Below are 22990 nucleotides of genomic sequence, written 5' to 3' on the forward strand. Positions count from 1 at the left end.
ACTGAGTTACCTAACTGAACTGATCTATTTCAGATTTTTGCTTACCATGAGGTTTTTGTGTGTATGTGTGTATGTACATATATTTTTGTATATTACATATAATATTTGTTTTACATTTTCAATTGCTTTGTTGAAATTCTCACTGTGTTCCTCTAGCCCTCTCCTTAGTTTGGTGAGCTTTTTTAGGAATGTTACCTCAAGCTTTCTTTAAGTAAATTACTTGTCACCATTTTGTGAGAGGTTTTTTGTTGTTGTTGTTGTTTTGGGTTTTTATTTTGTGCTTTCATTTGGAACATATTTCTCTGTCTTCTCACTTTGTTTGGCTTTTTTTGTTTCTCTCTATAATTTAGGTGAAATAATTACCTCTCCTGCTCTTGAAGGTAAGGTCTTGTCTGGAAGTGTCCCTATGCTGACCATGTGTGCCCAGTGGCTTTGGCAGGAGGACTGGAGTCAAAACAAACATGGGCAAGGGCTTTTTTCGGGGTTTTCTGAAGTTTTTGCATTGGCAGGGTGGGCTGGAGCCTGGTAAGGCAAGGTCTTGTTCTAAGGTACATATGCATTTTCATGTATGGGAGGATTTTTTTTCTTTCCTTCTAAATTGTCAGCTCTTTTAGGGAAAATTCAATTTCTAATCTTTTATCTCCTGTATCTAATACATGTTCTTTGCACGTACTGAAACAAAATAATTATGGTTTAAATAAATGAGGTGATACATAACTGCTTTAATGGAAATTTTTTTTTTTAATTTACACTTTAAGGGAACTTTAGAATAATTTATTCTAAGTCTTCTTATTACATATAAGAGAATCAAGTTCTATAAAGGTCTGTCACTGTTATCAAGATCTCAGCAGTTAAGAAGGAAATATTAGGACAAGAATCAAAGTCTCTCGATTCAGAGGCAATGCTTTTATGTATTTTTAACTATACTACTGTGCCTTTTTTGAATGTATAAGTTACCTTGTGAATCTTTTCTGATGCTTTACACGATAATGTGTCCAATTAATTACTTAATTTTCAGTGATTATTTCATAAGTTATATGAAGATCTTTATTAGATAAGTAATATTAAGAAATAAAATTTTCAGTTCTATAAATAAATTTTTTAAAAGAAACCATGAATAACTCCCTTGAATTCAAACTAGAATGAGGAAGAAGATATACAACTATTACAAAATGAAATCTCATATATTTATTGCCTTTTCTAAGAAAGATTTTAAGAAGAAAACTACCCTTAGAACTCACATAGAACTGGACCACATGTTCAATAGCGAATTACTTTATTAAGAAACTTAGTACAGGTATGTGATTAGTCATTGATATGAATATAAACCATAAATAATATCTACTTTGGTTAAATAGTTTTATTTATACAAGCAGCCTAGTTTATTAATGCAGTTCTCTTATTTTGCATATATATTTTTATTCATGTATTTTATATTTGCATACATGAAAACTGCATAAATGTGTATAGCATTAATTTATTATGATTGCCATTTTAGATAATTTGATTCCCTCTACTTTAAAAATTAGCAAACTTTGTAAGTCTTAAAGGTTAATACTGTGGTGTAAGTAAGACCATGTCATTGCTTTAAACTCTAGCAAACATTACATTCTCAGAAAGACTGGAGCATGGTTTCTAACTGTCTTTAATATTTTCTATTTAAAAGGTAAATAAGATTTGTGGCCGTCCAGTCAGAACACCCACCCAAAGCCCCCGTTGTTCTTTTGATGGAAGCAAAGAGAAGCATGGAATGAAGATCTCTATAAGAAACGGTGAAGAGACACTTGCCAACAGAAGAAAGTAAGACATTTGTTTTACAACCAGAAAGAGAAAGAAAGTAAGCCATTAATTTTACAACAGAATAGAATGTTTTCAATTAAGTAGAACAAAATACACTAATGAAGAAACAAAAGATCAACATTAATTACCTTTAAAATTCAGTGCTTCCTCCTATTCTGTCAACTCGGAAGACCAAAATACCTAAGATGAGGGATATTTTTTTTATCCCTCAATATGCAATATGGCCTGCCTTACACACATATGATCATGGCACACTTCAAACGTGGCCAGTGTACAGTGTTGCACAGCACTCCGTAACACTTAGTCATCTTGCTTAATTGAAACTATGCCCATTGAATAGTAACTCCTATTTCCCTCTCCTTGTGGTAAACAATATTGAGTTATATACTTCAGAATTTATAAAGAGGGCAGATCTCATGGTGTAAGTGATCTTACCACAAAAATAAATAAATAAATAAATAAATAAATGTGGCTAGTGTGACTGAGGATTGAATTTTTAATGTTACATAATTTCAATTAATTTTAGTTAAAGTTTTACATGTAGCTAATGACTACTATATTGGACAGAATGCAAGACAAAGAGTGTTCATATAAATGTTGTGATAAATGTTACTGAATGTTAGGTATCTGTTAAAAGAAAATAATGTCAATACCTTTTATCTTGAATGCTGAAAATTGCTATCTGTTGACTCAAAATTATAAGCATTAATTTAGTGGCTTGCTTCTGTAACTCACATTTCTATACTGTGCCCATCATTATTTTACTTGTTAAATTAAAGCCTTCATTAGTATCCGTTTGTTTAATTGGTGATAAAACTAAAAACTGTTTAATACTGAAGGGAACATTTGTTTTGGTATTCAGTTGACCAGTACAATGGCAAATATTAGTTTCTCAGTAGTTTTTAATTGAACTGAAATTCAGAATTATGTATTTGTTTATTAATTCAAACAATTATTTCTAACAATGCCTTTTGGAGAATTTAATATTTTACATAGATTTACTCTCTATAATGTAAAATTGGTTTCTTTCCTTTTGAGATAGTGCTCTTAAATGCCTCATCCTCATCTCAGTTGGGTTATAAGCAAGGGATAAAGAACTGAGCTATTGCTGGCTATGTGCTACAATAGCAATACAGTTAGCACAATGTTTGCATGTAAAGTAGCTGTGATTTTTTTTTGGAGGGGTAGTTTTCTTTTTTCAGTTTAAGCATTTATAGTGATCAGTAGTTATTCCTTGCATTTGAGAAATCAGTATGAGTTGGTTGGGCTTCCAGGTGGCTCATTAGTAAAGAACCCACCTGCTGAGCAGGAGACACAGGTTCTATCCTTGGGTTGAGAATACCCCCTGGAGAGGGAAATGACAACCCACTCCAGTATTCTTGCCTGGGAAATCCCATGGACAGAGGAGTCCGGTGGGCTACAATCCATGGGGTTGCAAAGAGTTGAACACTACTTAGCAGCTAAATCACCAGCACCACATGCTTTGGCTATGGCGGTTCTTATAGTAAAACCCACGTAAGGAAGATCTTAAGTTCCTAAAGATTATGGCAGTTTCACCACCAAAATGACCTTGATACTAGAAAACCAAGACAAAACCCAATACTTAACATGGTTTCTTCCCTTGCAAACTAAGACCATGCAGGTGAAATGTTACAAAATGACTCAGGAGCAGTGGGGGGCTTATCTAAATGGAAAGTTTTATAAGAATCTATCCTGGTCATTGAGTAGACCTCTATGTCACCAGTCTTGCAGACTCTCTATTCCTATGCTCTTGACCAGTCAGTCACCATTAGCCATTTCCTATGAATAAGCATAAGCTCATCATAGGTTAATTTCTTGAACAACCAGAGGTCCTGCACTTGAGAGTACTTAGCATTTGATTTTTACACGTTTTTTATTGCCACTCCTGAATGGAACTTAATTGCTGTGATAGTATATTTCTGCTTGAGGCCTATATACTGTGCAGACTTATCCATAAACAGGGGCTTCCCAGGTGGCACTAGTGGTAAAGAACCCACTTGCCAATGGGAGATACATAAGAGAAGTGGGTTTGATCTCTGGGTTGGGAAGATCCCCTGGAGGAGGGCGTGGCAACCCACTCCAGTATTCTTGTGGACAGAGGAGCTTGGCGGGCTACAGTTCATTGGGTTGCAAGGAGTCCGACACAGCTGCAGTAACTTAGCAGAGAGCAGCATCCATTAACTAGACCTGAATTTTATTTATCCTTTCTTATCGTAAGGTAGACTTTTTTAACCAAACAATGCAGAAGCCTGCAAATAAGAAGAGTTTATTTTGCTCTCAGGAATTGCAATTCCAGAGACACAGATTCGGATGAAACTATTGAAGGTGGGCAAAGAGTCAGGGGCTTATAAAGACAAAAGCCACCAAGGTTGTTAAAGTTGTCTGGAAATAATTATGATTGATGCTGATGAAAAAAAGGAAATATTTATCCTTAAGGGCTATTTCAGGATTCAATTCTATTTTATTTTAGGGTTCAATAAGTGGATAGTCTGTCACAAGTTATTTGGGGTAAGGATGAGATGAGTATCATTGGGCAGGTATTTTGGGTGCCTGTATTAAGACAATATGTGGTCAAAGGTCAGATTCCATCCAGGCTGAAATATGCATACATCACACTTCCTCATGAGACTCCTGGTTCCATTTTAGAAAGCTCTCTTGGAAATACCATTTTGATTTTCCTTTCACACCTGAATTTTATTTACCTTTCTCAACTGATCTTTCCCCATGAGGTCATAAATTTTGATTGAAGTAGGTAGGGCAGCATAAGAATAGGTGCTTAGTGAGTCTGGGCTACCTTCCAAGCATCTTGTGCTTTTTCCATCTCCTTGAGCTTGATTTCCAGTAGATCACTTCCCCTTGATGTTATATTGCTTCAATACAAGCCTGATCTTATAGCCTGGGAGATCAGATAGCACTTAGCTCCTCATGGGCATCTCAGGTCGCAGAGTCACTTGCTGGCTTATGGTCAAATGTGCAGTTTCTGTCAGAGTCCAGTTGTAAACCAACCAGTTGACCAACATACTGAGAGACAGATCCACCAACCGACCAGTCAACCAACTAACCAAAAATAGTCTTCAATAAAAGAAAAAATGACTTTACTCCAAAACTCTTGATGTCTATACTTTGATTCTTCTAATGGGGCTTTCAGAAGTCTCTGCAGAACATGTTTATTTGCCACCAGTACTTTGGTTACCATTGAATAGATGAACTAGGTCATCTGGACTGAACATCTGAGCAGCTTAGTGATATTTTATAAATGCGTTATAGCAGCATGCTATGTTGTAATATGTGTGTAATATGCTTTCTCTAACATGCAAAGGGATCCAAAATTTCTGTGCTTCTTCCTGTGCTCTAGGTTATCTGTGCAGAGATTTGCCTTTTAAATTAGAAGAATATCCCAATTAGATTTAGACTACTAGACATTTAGAAACCCTGCTGAATTGTCAAGCACTCAAAATGTCAATATTTTCCCCATCAGAGTCATTCACTTGTCTACTAAGTTATCTAGGATAATGTGATCAATATTTGATTATCAGCTTGGTGTCCTGTAGGATGTCTAGATGATTGTGGCTCTTGTCTGTCATGGAGTGGGAGAATTGCCTTGAGGTCTAACAGTGACTGTTCTTGCCAGCTGAAAGTGAAATGGTTCTAATTGTCCTTACTAATTGGTAAGGAGAGAAGAGCATTTGTCAAATCATTAGCTGGATAGCAGGTGGCAGGACATGTTTTGATTTGCTCTAGCACACAACACATGCAAAGGAGTATGTAACTGGAGTCACTCTCTGACTCTGGTTATGATAATCCAACCATTCTCCACGGCCACCCCATGTGCACAGACCGGCGGAGCAAGCGAAGTCAGTGGTGAGGTGTTAGGATCACCATTATTACACCTTTCCTGGCTTCATGACCCTAAACTGAGCAATTCCCTAAGCATATTGTGATAGTGTGATATAAGGTAAAAATATATATTTGTTCTTTGACACCATTTGTGACATAGAACTACTAAAATGCTTGGATCTTCCTAAGTGATGAAAGCAGAATGGAGTTTTTTTTGTTATCTTAATTAGGTGACTTTTAGACCCCACCTAAGTATGGGGGCTGGTTATCTGGAAAGCCAACATGTGATTAGAAAGGCTAGAACTTTTAAAATACAAAGCTCTCTCTCTCTTTTTTATTTTTAGTTTTGGCTGAGTAGCATGTGGGATTTTAGTCCCTGACCAGGGATAGAACCTACACCCGCTGCAGTGGAAGTACAGAATCTTAGCCACTGTACTAGCAGGGAAATTGCTGAAGGTTCAAACTTTTAGTCTCACTTTCCAACCTCTGGTGAGGGGGAAGGGGTCACGGAGTTGACTCAATTACCAGTATCCAATGAGTTAATCAATCACAGCTGTGTAATGAAGCCTCTGTAAAACCCCAAAGAAGTGCTTTGGAGACCATCCTGGCTGGTGAATACCTGAAACTTCTGGGTGAGTGGCCTGCCAGGAGAGAGTGAAAAGAAGCTGTTATGTTCCATCCTCCAGTACCTCACCCCGTGCAGCTCTTCCATCTGGCTGTTCCGGAGCCATATACTTTTCTAATAAACTGTTGACCTAGTAAGTAAAACATTTCTTGGAGTTCTGTGAGCTGCTCTAGAAAATTAATCAAATCCAAGAGGGGAGGAGGTCATGCAACATGTGATTTATAGCCAGTGGTCAGAAGTACAGGTGAGAACCTGGACTTGAGACTGGCATCTGAAGTGTGTGTGTATGTGTGTGTGATGGTCGGGGGCACCGTCTTGTAGGACTGAACTATTAACTTGTGGAATCTGATGCCATCTCTGAGTATATAGTGTCAGAATTGAGGTGGATTTTCAGACACCCTGCTGCTGTGGAAAAATCACTTTTGCTGGTGTGGAGTCCCCCACTTCCTCTCTACCAATTGGTATCCTCTCTTATACCAATTCTCTACTGGAATTGTTATCAGAACCAGTACAGATATGATAGTCCTTTGTTTTACTCTTTCTGTACAAGAGGTAGTTTTAGGGACTTCATTTTGGCCCTTGCTCCATGAGTTGAGGAACCAGTATGGGGACTGTGTGCCTTCCAAAACCATATTCTGAAGTGTGAAATAGACAAACTTCTGTGGACTCACTTGGCCCAATATGAGCCTAAAATTTAAACTCCCTTTGACCTCTGTAAGCCCCAGTCAGATGGAGAGAGTAGAATGGCATTCTGGACCTTTAGGATTATAGTTAACTGAGAGCTGGTATGTATTCCTGGGAAGCAAAAAGGCCACAGGTCCCTTAAGGGAAGACATGAAGGAAGATTTATGCTATTTAAAGGTTGGACTTGTGCAGGGATCCTCTCAGGAGAACCCAGCCTCACTAATACTATAGTGAAGGTATGTGGAGGCTGAGATGAGGGTTAGGATGGCCATTTTTATGTTAAATAAAGTGACATTTTTTTATCTTTAATTTCCAAGGATTTTTTTTTTCTTGTAGTCTTTTTTTTGTTAATTCACATCCCACTGTTATTTCATGGGTGAGCTAGTTTCTTATTGCTCATATGTTAACAAATAAAGTTTAATTATATAAGTTAACTAATACAAACTAATATAGTTTTAAAATTTTAATCATTTCCTACAATTCTGTTTTTCTGTCTTCTCTGAATTTCCTTTTATTCTGTTTGTTCAATTTCCTACAAGATTCCTTTGAAAATTTAATTTATCCATTTGTAGGAGTTTCTTTTCATGTTCTGTATATTGTTTATTAGTTTTAAACTGTGAAAACATGTTCTATCTAAGATGATATTTCAGTTGAATGTAAAAAAAGAGTTTATGGGTAATTTAGTCTAAGGTGATCTTTGTTAAAAATTCTTAAGTTTATAAAATATGTTTTCTTGTATAAAAATGTCTTTCCTGCATCAATTGAAAAATATATATTATGTTTTCATACTAGCACTATAGTTTTGCTTCTCACATTAATATATGCAGAGACTGCATCTTTATATATACCATGCTGCTACTGCTGCTAAGTTGCTTCAGTCGTGTCCAACTCTGTGCGACCCCATAGACGGCAGCCCACCAGGCTCCGCGGTCCCTGGGATTCTCCAGGCAAGAATATTGGAGTGGGTTGCCATTTCCTTCTCCAGTGCATGAAAGGGAAAAGTGAAAGTGAAGTTGCTCAGTCGTGTCCAACTCTTAGCGACTCCTCCGTCAATGGGATTTTCCAGGCAAGAGTATTGGAGTGGGGTGCCATTGCCTTCTCCGATATATGCCATATATGATGTAAAGTTCCAACTTAAGTTTTCGATTCTGAGGCAGATTTCAAGGAATGCTGTAAAACAATCTATCATTTAACTTTTCTTGCTAATTTTTAAAAAAGATTCATACTCATTCAAAGTTCCCAAAGATAGATACGCTGACCTATTTTAAGCTCTCTATGAAATTGCTGTTTCCTGTTTTTATTTTCTATTTTTTTGCTCTTAAAGATTTTGTTAATCTTGTGAGCTCTATTTACTCTTTTACAAAATTTTCTTAGATGTTTGTGGAATTTATTTTTTCAAATATATTTTCTAATCTTGAGTTTTGATGAAAGTTATATTGAATACAAAGATCGATTCAAAGATATGTTTATAATGCTGTATATGGCTACTTTTTTTATTCCATTTCTAATGGTCAGTCTGTTCATGGGACTGGGTTGTCTCTGTGGATCATCACATGATGCCCTGGTACAGCCATTCTGGCAAGAGGCTTGCTGTACCTGGTGAAACTCATATACAGTAGAGTCCACCTTCTTAGGAGGTATCCCTGGGAAACTTGCTTATATCTGATAAAGTTTATAAAATGCAGCAGTGTCTTTGACACTGTCTTACCATGTAAGTGAAAATAAGCACTATTTTATTTACTAAAACTTTAAAACTGTTTTTATGTGTAAAGAAGTCATGCTGCTGTTGCTGCTAAGTCACTTCAGTCGTGTCTGATTCTTTGCGACCCCATCGACTGTAGCCCACCAGGCTCCTCTGTCCTTGGAAATCTACAGGCAAGAATCCTGGAGCAGTTGGCATGCCCTCCTCCAGGGGGTCTTCCCAACCCAGGGATATGCACTGCAGACATATTCTTAACTGCTGAGCCACAAAAGAAGCCCTAAATAAGTCATAGTCTTTTAAAATTACATTGTCATAATTTAGGTTTAGTTTCTTTATTGGCATATTTTGTAAAAAAAATTCTGTTGTTTAAAATTATGGTAGATTTATGGCACACAACTTAAAACATGTATATTTTGAGGTCTTTGTGGCAGAGTAAGAGTTTAATTTATATATTTTCCATTATTCAAACAATTCTTTTGAGGTTATATTTATATAACCATTTTTGACATAACTAATTTGATGTCTTTGAGGTGAGGTAGCCAAGAGGATTTACTAAACAATGATTAAGTTTTTGTTTTTTAAGTGGGATGTTTGGCCAAGGCTTGATAGGCCCTATGAGATCTTGACCCTATGGCTCTCCAGCCTCCTACAGGCAAGTTCTCAGCATCCTCTGCCCCCAGGTGACAGGCTGCCATCAGGCCTCAGGTTTGCAGATTGGCCCTGGTGCCCTTGGGCTTCCCAGGCGGTGCTAGTTGTAAGGAACCTGACTGCCAGTGCAGGAGATGTAGGAGACACGGGTTCAATCATCCGTGAGTGATTGAGTGGGGAAGATCCCCTGGAGAAGGGCATGGCAACCCACTTCAGTATTCTTGCCTGGAGAAACCTATGGACAGAGGAGCCTGGCTGGCTACAGTCCATGGGGTTGCACAGAGTTGGCCGTGACTGAAGCGACGAAACACATTTAGTCCATGGTGTCAAAAACCAAGCTCTGTACTGAATTAAGAAAAAAAGACAGAAAGATGAGTTTATTACAAAAATTGCATCCTGCAAAACTGGAAACTCAAGGCTATGGGAGCAGTGAGTTCTGAGTTGCTAACAGACTAGAGGATTTTATGGATAAATATGGAGATTATTTGTTTTTTTCAGCTAATTGGTTGCCTACTGGTCTTCTTTCTTATTTGGATTAGGGTAACTGAATTAGGGGAGCAGGAAGTTCAGAGATGGCATGAAAAGACTTGGTGTTTGGGGGATTGGCTGGTGTCCTCTGCCAATTCATGAAAAGAGCTGTCAATTCCTGTAAGGTTAGGTTAAGTTTCCTTTATACATCTGTGTTGACCATCTCTGTTTTGTCCTTGACATAAATGACTCAATATTAGGTTGGTTCTATAGTGTTTTACAGTGACATGTAATATACTGAAGTAATAGTTGGGTTTAAGGCTACCATCTTTTTATCTGTTTTCCCTTTATACTGTGTTTTTCTTTATTCCTTCTTTCTTTCCTTCTTTTTTTTCTTAAACATGTACCTTCTTGTCTTGGTTATTTTCTCTCTTTAAAAATTCATTTATTTTTAATTGGAGGATAATTGCTTTACAATATTGTGTTGGTTTCTCTTGTTTTCTTTTGAGTTTAGTTGGTATCTATTATTTTTTGTCTTCATAGCTGTTTAGATTTGTGTTTTTATTCTTCTTTTAATGGTTGTCATAGAGATCACAGTATGCACTTTTAATTTTTACCATCTACTTTAAATGAAAAGTTTTACCACTTCGTTGAACAATATAAGCAGCTCAGAGCAGTTTCACTCCATTACCCTCTTACTGTGGCTTCATTTGTAGCTCAGTCGGTAAAGAATCTGCCTGCAGTGCAGGAGACCCGGGTTTGATCCCTGGGTTGGGAAGATCCCCTGGAGAAGGAAATGGCAACCTACTCCAGGATCCTTGCCTGGAAAATCTCATGGATAGAGGATCCTGGTTGGCTGCAGTCAATGGGGTCACAAAGAGTCAGGCACGACTGAGTGACTAACCCTCTCTTACTCAGATTTGTGCTATTTTTGTCAACAAATCTTATTTCTACCAACATTTTAACAACCACCAAGACCTTTTGTTATTTTGTCTTTGAGTAGTCAGTGCTGTGCTGTGCTTAGTCACTCAGTCATGTCTGACTTTGTGAACACATGGACTGTAGCCCACTGGCTCTGTCCATGGAGATTCTCCAGGCCAGAATACTGGAGTGGACAGCTGTTCCCTTCTCTAGGGGATCTTCCCAACCCAGGAATTGAACTGGGGTCTCCTGCATTACAGGCAGATTCTTTACCCTCTGAGCTACCAGAGAAGCCCTAAGTAGTCAATATTTACCTGTAATTACTCACATATTCTTTCTGGTGCTTTTTTTTTTTTTAGTTCCATGGGTTTATCCAGAATTATTTTGCTTTAGCCTGAGTACTCATCTCTCATTGCTTATTACTAGTGATGAATTCTCTCAGCTGTTGTTTGAACCTACCTTCATTTTTCAAGAATGTTTTCACTAGGTCTAGAACTTAAAGTTGTTGCCAACTACATTTTTAAAACTGTAAATGTTCAAGCCATGATTACGTTTATGACATGGTACTTCATTAAGTAGCATGAAGGGTTTGATGGAAACATCTAATGTGAAAGGTAACTAAGGCCGTGAATGTTGCTGATGCCCTGCTCGCATCCCTTTCCCTGGTCATTTTACCTGCTTCCTCACCACTGTGTCCTGGTTGCTGATAATGCACAGCTGCCTTATTATCTGGGGCATTGCCCTCAACACATAGGAGCCTTCTGTATTGGTTATGTATTGCTACCTAACAAATCATTCCAAACTTAGTGGATTAAAGCAACATAAGCATTTATTATGTAACTTTCTGTGAGTCAACAATTTGGGAGCTGCTTAACTGGGATTTTGGCTCAGGGTCTCTGGAGATTGCTGTCAAGAAGTCAGCTGGGTAATATTCCATTGCATATATGTATCACAGCTTCCTTATCCATTCGTCTGCTGATGGGCATCTAGGCTGCTTCTATGATATGAGAGAATGCCATTGAAGCATGTAAATTATCATATGTGAAACAAATCACCAGTCCAGGTTCAATGCATGATACAGGGTGCTTGGGGCTGGTGCACCAGGATGACCCAGAGGGATGGGATGGGGAGGGAGGTGGGAGGGGTGTTCTGGAAGGGGGAACACATGTACATCCATGGTGGATTCATGCCAATGTATGGAAAAACCAATAAAATATTGTAAAGTTAAAAAATAGATAAATAAACTAATTTAATAAAAAAAAAAAAAAAGAAGTCAGCTGGGGCTGCAGTCAATCTGAAGGCTTGAGTGGGACTGGAGTGATTATCTCCCAAGAGAGCTCACTCACATGGCTGTGGGCAGGAGGCTTCATTTTTTTTTTTTTTTAATGTATTTATTTATTTTAAGCTGTGCTGAGTCTTCATTGCTGAACAGGCTTTTCTCTAGCTATGGGGAGCCTACTCTCTGGTGGTGCAAGGGCTTCTCATTGCAGTGACTTCTCTTGTTGAGGAGCACAGGATCTAGAGCCATGGGCTCAATAGTGGTGCTACACGGACTTAGTTATTTTGAAGCATGTGGAATCATCCTGGATCAAGGATCAAACCTGTGTCTTCTGCATTGGCAGGCAAATTCTTTACCACTGAGTCACCAGGGAAGCCCAAGGACTTGGTTTTTTGTCACAATGACTTCTGCACAGAACTGCTTCAGTTTCCTCACCAAGTTGTGTCTGGTTTCCCTCAGTGCAAGCAATCTAAGAGAAAGTAAGGCAGAAGCTGCTGAGTCTTTTATGATCCGGCCTCCTAGTCCCACATGGTCATTTTTGCAATATTCTAAAGGTTCTACAGGTCAGTTCTATCAGTGTGGAAGGGGACTACACAGAGGCAGGAAGGAAAAATTGCTGGGGATCATCCTGAAGAGTGGCTGTCATACCACATCACCCACCTAGATGAGGGAAGTAAACTCCCACCTACCTCACCCCCTTGGTGACAGCTTGCAGGCAATGACTAACCTACACAGGGAGATACAAGGCTAGCTTTTGCTCAAGGTGGTGGGAACAAATATGTGATGAAATTCATGCTGCAGCTCTCCTTGTGGGATCTGGCTGTAGCTGAATTGACATCACTGCCTAACTGCTTTTGCCTCTCTCTTAAGAGCAGTCCATCAGTAAGTCTGCATCCACATCCCTGTCTCAGATGCTGCTTCTAGGAGGTCTGACCTAGACAATTCTGAAAAAGTTCCTAGAATAAATGTGGAATGTTGTTGTTCAGTCACTCATCTGTGTACAACTCTTTGTGACTCCATGGACTGCAGCACACCAGGTTTCTATGTTCTTCATTATCTCCCAGAGTTTGCTCAAACTCATGTCCACTGAGTCTGTGATGCCATCCACCTATCTCATCCTCTGTCGTCCCCTTCTCCTCCTGCCTTCAATCTTTCCCAGCATGAGGGTCTTTTTCAATGAGTCAGCTCTTATCATCAGGTGGCCAAAGTATTGGAGCTTCAGCTTGAGCATCAGTCCTTCCAATGAATATTCAGAGTTGATTTCCTTTAGGATTACTGGTTGGATCTCCTTGCAGTCCAAGGGGCTCTTAGGAGTCTTCTCCAACAGCACAGTTCAAAAACATCAATTCTTTGGCACTCAGACTTCTCTATAGTCCAACTCTCACGTCCATACATGACTACTATAAAAACTACAGCTTTGACTATATGGACCTTTGTCGGCAAAGTAATGTCTCTGGTTTTGAATATGCTGTCTAGGTTGGTCATAGCTTTTCTTCCAAGGAGCAAGCATCTTTTAATTTCATGGCTGCAGTTACCATCTGCAGTGATCTCAGAGCCCAAGAAAATAAAGTCTATCATTGTTTCCATTTTTCCCCATCTTTTTGCTATGAAGTGATGGAATCAGATGCCATAATTTTCTTTTTTTGAATGTTGAATTTTAAGCCAGGTATTTCATTCTCTTCTTTCACCTTCATCAAGAGGCTCTTTAGTTTCTCTTCATTTTCTGCAATGGCAGAATGGCCAAAATGCAGAATAAGTGTGAACTAAGGCAGAAGTAACAGACTTTATTTTCTTGGGCTCCAAAATCACTGTGGATGGTGACTGCAGTCACAAAATTAAAAGGCGTTTGCTCCTTGGGAGAAAAGGTATGACTAAAGTAGACAGCATATTCAAAAGCCGAGACATCAGTTTGCTGACAAAAGTCCATATAGTCAAGCTATGTCTTTTCCAATAGTCATGTACAGGGTTGGACCATAAAGAAGGTTGAGCACCAAAGAATTGATGCTTTCAAACTGTGTTGTTGAAGAAGACTCTTGAGAGTCCCTTGGACAGCAAGAAGATGAAACCAGTCAATCCTAAAGGAAATCAATCCAGAGTGTTCATTGAAAGGACTGATGCTCAAGCTGAAGCTCCAATACCTTGGCCACGTGATGCGAAGAACTGACTCATTTGAAAAGACCCTGATGCTGGGAAAGATTGAAGGCAGGAGGAGAAGAGGACAGCAGAGAATAAAATGATTGAATGGCATCACTGACTCAATGGACATGAGTTTGAGCAAACTAAGGGAAATAGTGAAGGACTGGGAAGCCTGGAGTGCTGTAGTCCATGGGGTCACAACTAGTTGGATATGACTTAGTAAGTGAAAAACAACAACAACAAAGGCAGAAGTGTCATCACCTATCCTAAATATTGATATTTCTCTCTATATTCCTAAGTTCCTAACTTCTTTCTTTGTTTTTTTTCCTTCCTCTTCTTCCTCTGAATTCCTACAGAACCATTCTGTTAAAAGCACTGCCTTCTTGTTCTTTTTATAACATTTGAAGAAGGAAATTTACTTATTAAAGTTTGTCTCTAGATCTAAGGGTTGTGCTAAGCTTATTGATGGAGTCTGGAAAAAGAGGAGCTGAACTATAGTTTATCATTAATTTTTTTTTGTCACGTTTTGGAGATGCATTTTGTTGGTCAAAAATTCATTTGGGTGTTTCCAAACCTGAACGAACTTTTTGGCCAACCCAATACTTATTTGGGCTACCCAATTTTTCCCATGTATGTAGTGTGCAAGTAATGAGCTAACTGGAGACTTGGAATGATTGATGCATACCAGTTCTGGAGGTCTCTGAAAGTTGACAAAGGTATGGAAAAGCTACTATTCCTTTAAACATCTAGCAAAGCATCACTATTTAGCTTCCCTTGGGCAGAAACCAAGTCAACACAGCTGTAAAGAACATCACACTCATATAACTATCTAAACCAGCCCGGGCAGAGTGCTTTTGCTGTGGCAGTTCCTGCTCTCTGCTTGATTTCTTGAAGTTAGCTGGTAAGAATAAGCTATTAGCAAGCTTAAATCGGTGATAATTAGCTGTACATTATTATTTCAAAGCGGTGTGGCTGTGCCAATTAAGTGGGTAATTAGGAAAACCCCAGGACAGTAAATTAAGGCAGAGTCTCAACACCAGTGCCCCATCTGTTCTACAGCAAGCATTCCAATTAGCCAAGCTTCTCATTTAAGAATATGCCAATTAAGGGGATGGGTTGCATGCATAAGTGTGTATCAGGGATAATAGAGACTGTGTTAGATCTTAGTAAATGTAAAATATTTTTAATGTCATAGGTGATTTTGATCTAAAGGTGGGGAAAGGAGAAATTTTAGATATCCTTGATTTTTAATGTTGGAAACAAAATGTTATTTAAATTGTTTTATGGGTTTTTATTTCTCTTAATTTTCTCTTCAGAACTGAATTGAGATATTGTATCAACAGGAAGTTCCATTCTAATGCGATTATTAAATCTCAATTTGAGTGAGGATTTTACCACTTGGAACATTAGACAATTTTATTTGTTGAGGATGAGAAGTAAAAAGGACATTTGAAATTGCAGTTTAAGGAGAGAAATGAGTCAGGGCATCATTCTTATTCAGGATGGATCTGTCTAGGAAAGCAAATCAATTTATCCCTGTACATCTCAAAAGAACACAGTGATATGGTTGAAAATAAGTAACTTATAATAGGAAAAATTTAAAAAATATACTGAATGAAGAACACTCTATTATATTTAGTATGATTGCCAAGACAGCTCAGAAGGCTCAGTTAGCTTTATTAAATAGGATCAGTTAGCTTAAAATACATGAATTTATAGCTACATTGTCAAATACTTTGTTAGTGAAAGCACAATTAATTTTTAAAATTCTTGATGTGTGTTTGGATACATGTATTAGTTTATATGAGTAAGTCAGTATTGACACACTGAGCTTAATGTATTGTATATACACATAGCGGATGAAAGTATCCACAGTTCAGGAAAAAGTCAGCTCTTTGAGAAAAAAATTATTAACATTTGTAGGACTGGAGAAAACAATTTCCAATCTATTTCCTAAAAGGAAGTTAGTGCTTCTTTGAGGTGCCATGGATATTTATTACCCGCAAGTTTAATTTACTAAAATAAAGGTCATGTTCCCTTCTATGAGAACATTGCTGTTTAATTTGAAACAGTGCTTAGTGAGTAGTGGCAGCGAGGGCCCCCAGAGCAGGGCAGGTCAAGGCATGCCTTTGGATGAGGGGCGAGAGGCCAGAGCAGGGCTGAAAAAACAGGAGCACAAGGCAGGCCAACGTCAAGCCCCGTGTGAGTAATGGAGAGCAGGACCCCTGGGGTCAAAACCCAGGCACACAGGAAGAAGGAATGCCAGAAGGCAGGGCAAACATGTGGCAAAAGTTTAGGCTAGTGGTGCTTAACCTTTTGTGGGTCATGTATCCCACTGAGAACCTGATAAAATCTCTCAGAACAAGAAAGTTCATAAATAAATACACATAAAATTTTGCTGCACTGAAAAGCAAATTGCTCCACTTAAGCTGAGTATTAAAAATAACGACTTCAAACTGGGTTTGCTCTACATTTTAGATGTTCATGGATAAATTAATGACCATTTCATGAAATATCTGAAACTATATCCAAACTATAGGATGCGTAACTGTCAACAGTATTTGTGCTGAAAGGAGAGATGGCTCCAGTTGCTTGCTATAAACTAGAAATTGAAATTGTGATGGTCTTAGATGTTTGGTGTCCAATGGATACTGCTCGCTTTTTGTTTTGATGGTGACAATTATTGCAAATTACAGGAAGCAAACTTATGTGGTCATCAGTGTCTGTAGTTAGAACTCTCATAGCTTGCTTGCTTAGACAAGGATAGGCTTATATCAGGGAACATGAGATTTATTCTAAATTCTTCAAGTTATTTACATCCATAGTCCATGGTGCTTTAGGCCTCAAGTTAATCTGTGACATCTGTAATACTGAGACTGTCAAATTTAAGTTAATGTGAGTAGAAATAAATCTCCCCAAATTTCTCACTACAAAAAGAATAATAAAATATATTTCTCAGCTACAGGAAAAATGACCTTTAAGTTGGACACTTTTCTAACTGGTTCTCCAAAAACCTTCTATTTCCCAGCAAATAACAGCTTTGCCTGATGAGCTTAGAAGCTTTTGGATAGTGTTTTATAATAATGACTGGAGGATTATCTCATTTATGTGGCTCAAATTATTCCCCCACCAAGAAAACCAAATAGTCAATGAAATTTTCCTTATCTAATATACCTGAAAGCAACTTCCTTCCTTTCCACAAAAGGTGACTATTTTATCCATTTTCCTTTGGAAAGTCTGTGAACATCTGGAGTTAAAAAGAACCCCTAATTCAGCTCCCATTTTTTTACTCAGATTTTTTAAGAGGTGAGGAGGATTTAAATTTGTGTCATATTTAAATTGATGATTTTTCTAGGAGTGCGTAAAAGATATTTCAGAATTTTTAGCAGAATCTATGGGACATACATCAGGATAATGTGAGGCTTCTTTCTTTAACTAAAGTAGCAAAATTAGTTGTCCTTAGAAGTCTTATGAGTGCTCCATCTACAGCAGGAGTACTGAACTCTTTCTCTTGGTTTTGCATTGCAAACAATATTCTATCAGTTTAAATCCATCATCAGCATATGAAGTGTCCAAATCATGCATACAGATAAGAGGGAAAATGGGGAGTAGGTAGACCCAAGAGATATTCTTATTTTTATCCAGTTGCATGTTGAATAGAATTAATAAAGCTACCAATTTTTATGTAATAGTGCTCAAAATAGAAGAAATATATTTCTAGAGTGAGTTTATCATTTAATAGAAGCTTTGCTTTTTTTTCAATTTTTCTCATCTTCACTCCAAGACACACATTTATCTCAACCGTTTCCAGAAACACCATGGTCTCCAGAATCATATGTGAAATATTTTGTTTAAAGGTGCAACTGATGAAAGCTTGAAGGTAGTTCTGGGATGATTCTTTCTGTTTAAGCCTATATTCATAGACTTGCAGATCAAATTTTCTTCCAAATAATATGATTTTTTCTGGTTGATGACTTTTGAAGATTAACAGTTTAAGACACTGTTTTGGCTGTGTTAGTTTGACTCTCCTTCGGTAAGAATCTTGTTAGACATGGAACACTGTAACTTTGGCGTCCTGCAAACTGAGTGAATCCAAAGGATTTATAATATTTTATTGTATTTGTTTTGCCTGCATTTTGCAATGTAAGCTAAATGTAAACAAAGATATAAATGAATAATCATAATGGAAGGATGTATTACTTTGATTCTGATCATATGCACAGTATTTTAGATGTCATAATTGGGTAAATGTGATTATACATTATTCAATATTCTGTGCCACCTTTCAGAAATACAATATTGTAAGTACAATAATATCTGGGTTACATGTGATATTCAAAATTAATTTTTTCCAAAATGAAAATTACTAGAATAGTAGGAATAAAATTGAAGACTAAAATAATTTATTTTCTTTGAGCCTTGTTAACTACAGATTTCCTGATCTTAAAGCCCATTTTTATTATCAGAATCCAGGAACCACAAATATTTGCACTGAGAGGTATACAGTAAGTAAAAATGCAAGTGAGAATAATTTGTACAAGTCATATATTAACTATCAGTTAGACAAATTTGGGAGAAGGCAGTGGCACCCCACTCCAGTACTCTTGTCTGGGAAACCCCATGGACGGAGGAGCCTGGTAGGCTGCAGCCCAAGGGGTCGCGAAGAGTCGGACACGACTGAGTGACTTCACTTTCACTTTTCACTTTCATGCATTAGAGAAGGAAATGGCAACCCACTTCAGTGTTCTTGCCTGGAGAATCCCAGGGACGGAGGAACCTGGTGGGCTGCCATCTATGGGGTCACACAGAGTTGGACATGACTGACGGAACTTGGCAGCAGCAGCAGCAGCAGACAAATTTGTGGATGGAGGTTAACCAGGAATATCTGATTTAAGTCATTAAATAAAAAAAGAAAGAAAAAGAAATAGGAAGAAACCCAATTATTGGCAGACTATTAAAGTGAAAGTAGTTCATTAATGTTCTGGTGCTGAGAGAGGAAAATATTGTCCAGAATGTTTTTTTCTTTTTTTGGCCCCTAAGTTATGGAGTTTATTGTTAAAATGTTAGCAAGCACAGGAAACATCTTACTGGTAAAGAAAGTAAGATTCAAGGTTTGATGTAAAATCCTGAACCTCAAAATGCAGTTATAATGTTTCTTTGTATAAATGACCTACATTAGAGTCATTAGATTTGTAAATATTCTGTTTGGCTAAACCTTCTCATTGGTCTTGACTCAGTCAGGTCCTAGACTTTTTTTTTCCTGTTGTAAAATTAATAACATGCTTCTTTCAACTAGTTGAGTGAGTAAGTGATTGAATATTTTTATTAAAATGAACACAAGGTTATGAGGTAGGAGAAATTATATTGTATCTCCTTTGGGACAGATGCTCAGTTTAATATTATTCAATTTGTTTAAATATTGGATGTTTGGCCCTGTGTTTATTTATACAGATGAGTTAAGGTCTTTGTTTAAAGTTCTTTTTTAATGGAGAATAGAGTCGGTGCTTTTTGAGGTACATTTTTATGACATGGGAAAATGAGATGAGAGCTTATTTGCAAACCTAGTTTTGATATCAGGTTTAAATCACTCTTTTTAGAGTAAGATGCTTTCAGAAAGGATGCTTTTTTAAACGGCATTAAATGGTAACACGTTGGATTTGAGGAATATTGAAAAATGAGAATAGACATGTCCATATCAATTGTATAGATGGCCATCATTGTCCAGCTCAGGGCTGTTATAAAACCACCACCAGGGAGCCTTAAACATGCAGCACTTGTCGGAAAAGAATCCTCTGCAGAGAAGATGGGAGGATGTCGGTGTGTTGCATGTTTCCAGTGCTCTTTCCCATCATTTTCTCTGGTGCCACCCAGCCTACCCACCCATTTCAACACCTTCAGCCCTGTTGGGAAGGTAGGGAAATCCAGTCTTGTGAACAAGAAGATTTCCTATCAGGAAGGAGAAACCTGGAATCATTTTAGTCAGAAGAAGAGACTCTCCTCTTGGAAAATGGTGCCAGTTCTGAGGTCTCAGCTTCTGTCATGAGCAGCAGGTTCAGGTGTAGTTCAGAGAGCAGACTTTATGAATTACTATTTTAGAAAAGACAGTATTTTCTTTTTAAATCAAATATGAATGCAATGTGCTTGAAACATTTCCATTCGTGATAAAATGTGCTGGTGCCATTTATTGCTTTGTTTCTTTGTTTTACATTCACCCTCTCCCCACATCTCTCCCGGCATCATGAAGCCTGTGTAAAAAGGGGCCAGCAAACGTGACTTCAGTCTCCTGATAGCCAATCTTCCTGCATGTATTTAATTATTTTCAAGTCTTTACAACGATAACCCTTATTGCTATAGAACAGAAATCTAAAGAAATCTTTAGAAATCTCTTCTCAAGATCTATGTAAATATTTTGTCAAATAGAATGACTTTGTTGAGAATTAAGTCAAATGATGAAATACAGAATTGCTAGAGAAAATAGCCCTTATCTAGAAACATGAGATTATGTATTTCCTCTGCAGGGCAGGAGACTGACACTTTAAATATCTCCTGTTTGACAACCGTAGTCAGACCTGTCCACAGGTTTGAGACTGTTCATTAGTGCCACATTAACCTTAACTCTGCCTCAGGCCATTAACTAGCAAACTGCACATTTGACCTTTGTTCTACAGATATTTTCAAACAGTGTGGGAAGTACTGCTTTTAATTTGGGTTCTGTATTAGTGTGTGGACTGATGTGAGGGCTAAAAAAATCGATATATGTCATTAACTACAGAAACGTGTGTTCTGAAACATTCCACAGACAAAAGTTCCACTCGAAAATCAGATTCTTCTCCGACACTTTTTCAGATAATTAGCTTTGCTCAAAATGAGAAATAGTCTCTTTTATATTGTGTTCAAGGGAAAAGGGTGAGGAAGTGCTCTATGTGACAGTTGATAAACGTTTTAAAGTGGAAACAAATGCCCACTAGATGAAGACCTAAGATTAGAGGTATGCCTTTTGAACATAGCTCTGTTTCCAGCAATGTCTCATGAAACAAAATGCAAAATCAAATGTAGATTGGAGCCATATGCTTAAGTGAAAACAGCTCCCTGAAATATCAGCAAAGTTTGAAACGCATGGTTATCACTCTTCAAATACTACATATGAGGAACATGTCAGTCTTATAAATTAAGAAGTAAAAGTTGGCTTAGTGGGATATTTTGATAAATTATACCAGCATTGTTGTATCCAGAGTTTGGAATAGTATATAGCTGTATAAAAATAAGTAAGATCTAGATTTATTAACCTGAAAAGAGTTCATGAAATATTGTCAAGCAAGAAAAGTTAGTTGCATTTATGTGTATAGCTTGGTCCTAGTTTTGTAAAACTAAACCATCTCCATCTTGATATATCTGTGTTTTGTTATGTGTTAGGGTGTACATAGAGGAAGCTGAAGAAAGCACCCCGGGCTGTTGACATTACTTACCTCAGGAGGCACGATGGAAATATTGCAGAGGGACAGCTATGAATTTATTCTTCATGTGCCTTTTAATTATTTTACCGCTCACCAAAAGATACGTTACTATGTCATTAAGGGCTTCCCTGATAGCTCAGTTGGTAAAGAATCCACTTGTAATGCAGGATACCCTAGTTTGATTCCTGGGTTGGGAAGATCCTCTGGAGAAGGGAAAGGCTACCCGCTCCAGTATTCTTGGGCTTCCTTTGTGGCTCAAAAATGATTAAAGTTGAATGATGATGGTAAAGACAGTCAAAAGTGTCTTAGTTTTAGAGTAGTATCTGGACATTCCTGTGTCAACCAAACTAGACATGACAACTTCAGGGTGAATTGCATTTCCTTTCGTATTTTTTTCCCCATGCGATGGATCAGGAGACCTTTCTGGCACTGCTGGCCTCCAGGGTACGGGAAGCAAGGAAGTGCTAACTATGCTGGCCCATGTTCCTCTCTTGCCTCCAGTCAGCTCAGGGCAAACAAGGCTGGAAGCTATGAAGGAACAATTGTGCTCCAGCTTTTTCCCTCTTTCCTGTGCTAGCACAGTGTGCAAAGCTGTTCATTAGCTAGTGATGAGAATTTACTCCACTCCCTACTAGATATTTCAAACTGGTACAGAGATGCAGATAAATCCTGTGTAAACATGTTGCTTTCTAAATCCAGATTTTGGCAGGAAGAAGTGATGTGTCTGTTTTCTAGTCTACCAGTCTACAACTAAAGTGTGTTCTGTAAAAAGCATGATGGTTTCTGTAAAATTTTAAAAACGGAAATATTCTTCTCTATAAAAAGTCATTCAACTTTGATTTGTCAGACATCCCGTATCTGCCCTACATTGCAAAGTGATGGCATTTTTATTAATTAATTAATGAAAATAATCTTGAGGTCTGTGTTGACTAAATGCCTGATTAAATAACTAACTTAACAAATAACTAATTTTGTCACTTTTCACAAGTCCTTTCACTTCTTTGGTTTTCAATTTCCTTAGTTATAAAGTAAGAGACTGCACGTTAGGATCCTGTAGTAAGCTTTTCGAAAAACCCAGATGCCAGAGTCCTATCCCAAACACAAAATCTGAGTGTCTGAGGGAGAAATTGAGGGGTGCCGTTTGTGCTTCCTTGGTTTTGATCAAGTGCATTTAGGGCAGAACCCTATGGATCAAATGGTCTCTAAGTCTCTTTCTAACACTTGTCTTTATAATATAGCATATCTATAATGTATTAATTATGATGGGTATCTTACACAGCGGTGTGATTAAATATTAATGTATCGCTATATGTTAATTTTGGCATCACATATATATGTATATGTGTATATAGAGGGAGCCCTGGGGAAGGGAATGGCAACCCACTCCAGTATTCTTGCCTGGGAAATCCCATGGA

At 37.8% G+C, this 22990-nt stretch overlaps 1 protein-coding gene across 3 annotated transcripts in view; it reads left to right on the forward strand.

Annotated features, from left to right (window-relative positions):
• The window catches only part of GPC5 (glypican 5), a 1454838-nt gene that overhangs the window by 324349 nt on the left and 1107499 nt on the right, over positions 1-22990 (forward strand). For all 3 annotated transcript variants that reach the window (XM_081551127.1, XM_081551124.1, XM_081551126.1), the window contains exon 4: positions 1667-1800. In XM_081551127.1, coding sequence (XP_081407253.1) covers positions 1667-1800 — 134 coding nt within the window. The remainder of the gene's footprint in view (positions 1-1666; positions 1801-22990) is intronic.

Source organism: Giraffa tippelskirchi, chromosome 12 (assembly GCF_054371585.1).
Source record: "Giraffa tippelskirchi isolate mGirTip1 chromosome 12, T2T-mGirTip1v1.2.pri, whole genome shotgun sequence".
In the NCBI taxonomy this organism is placed as follows: domain Eukaryota; kingdom Metazoa; phylum Chordata; class Mammalia; order Artiodactyla; family Giraffidae; genus Giraffa; species Giraffa tippelskirchi.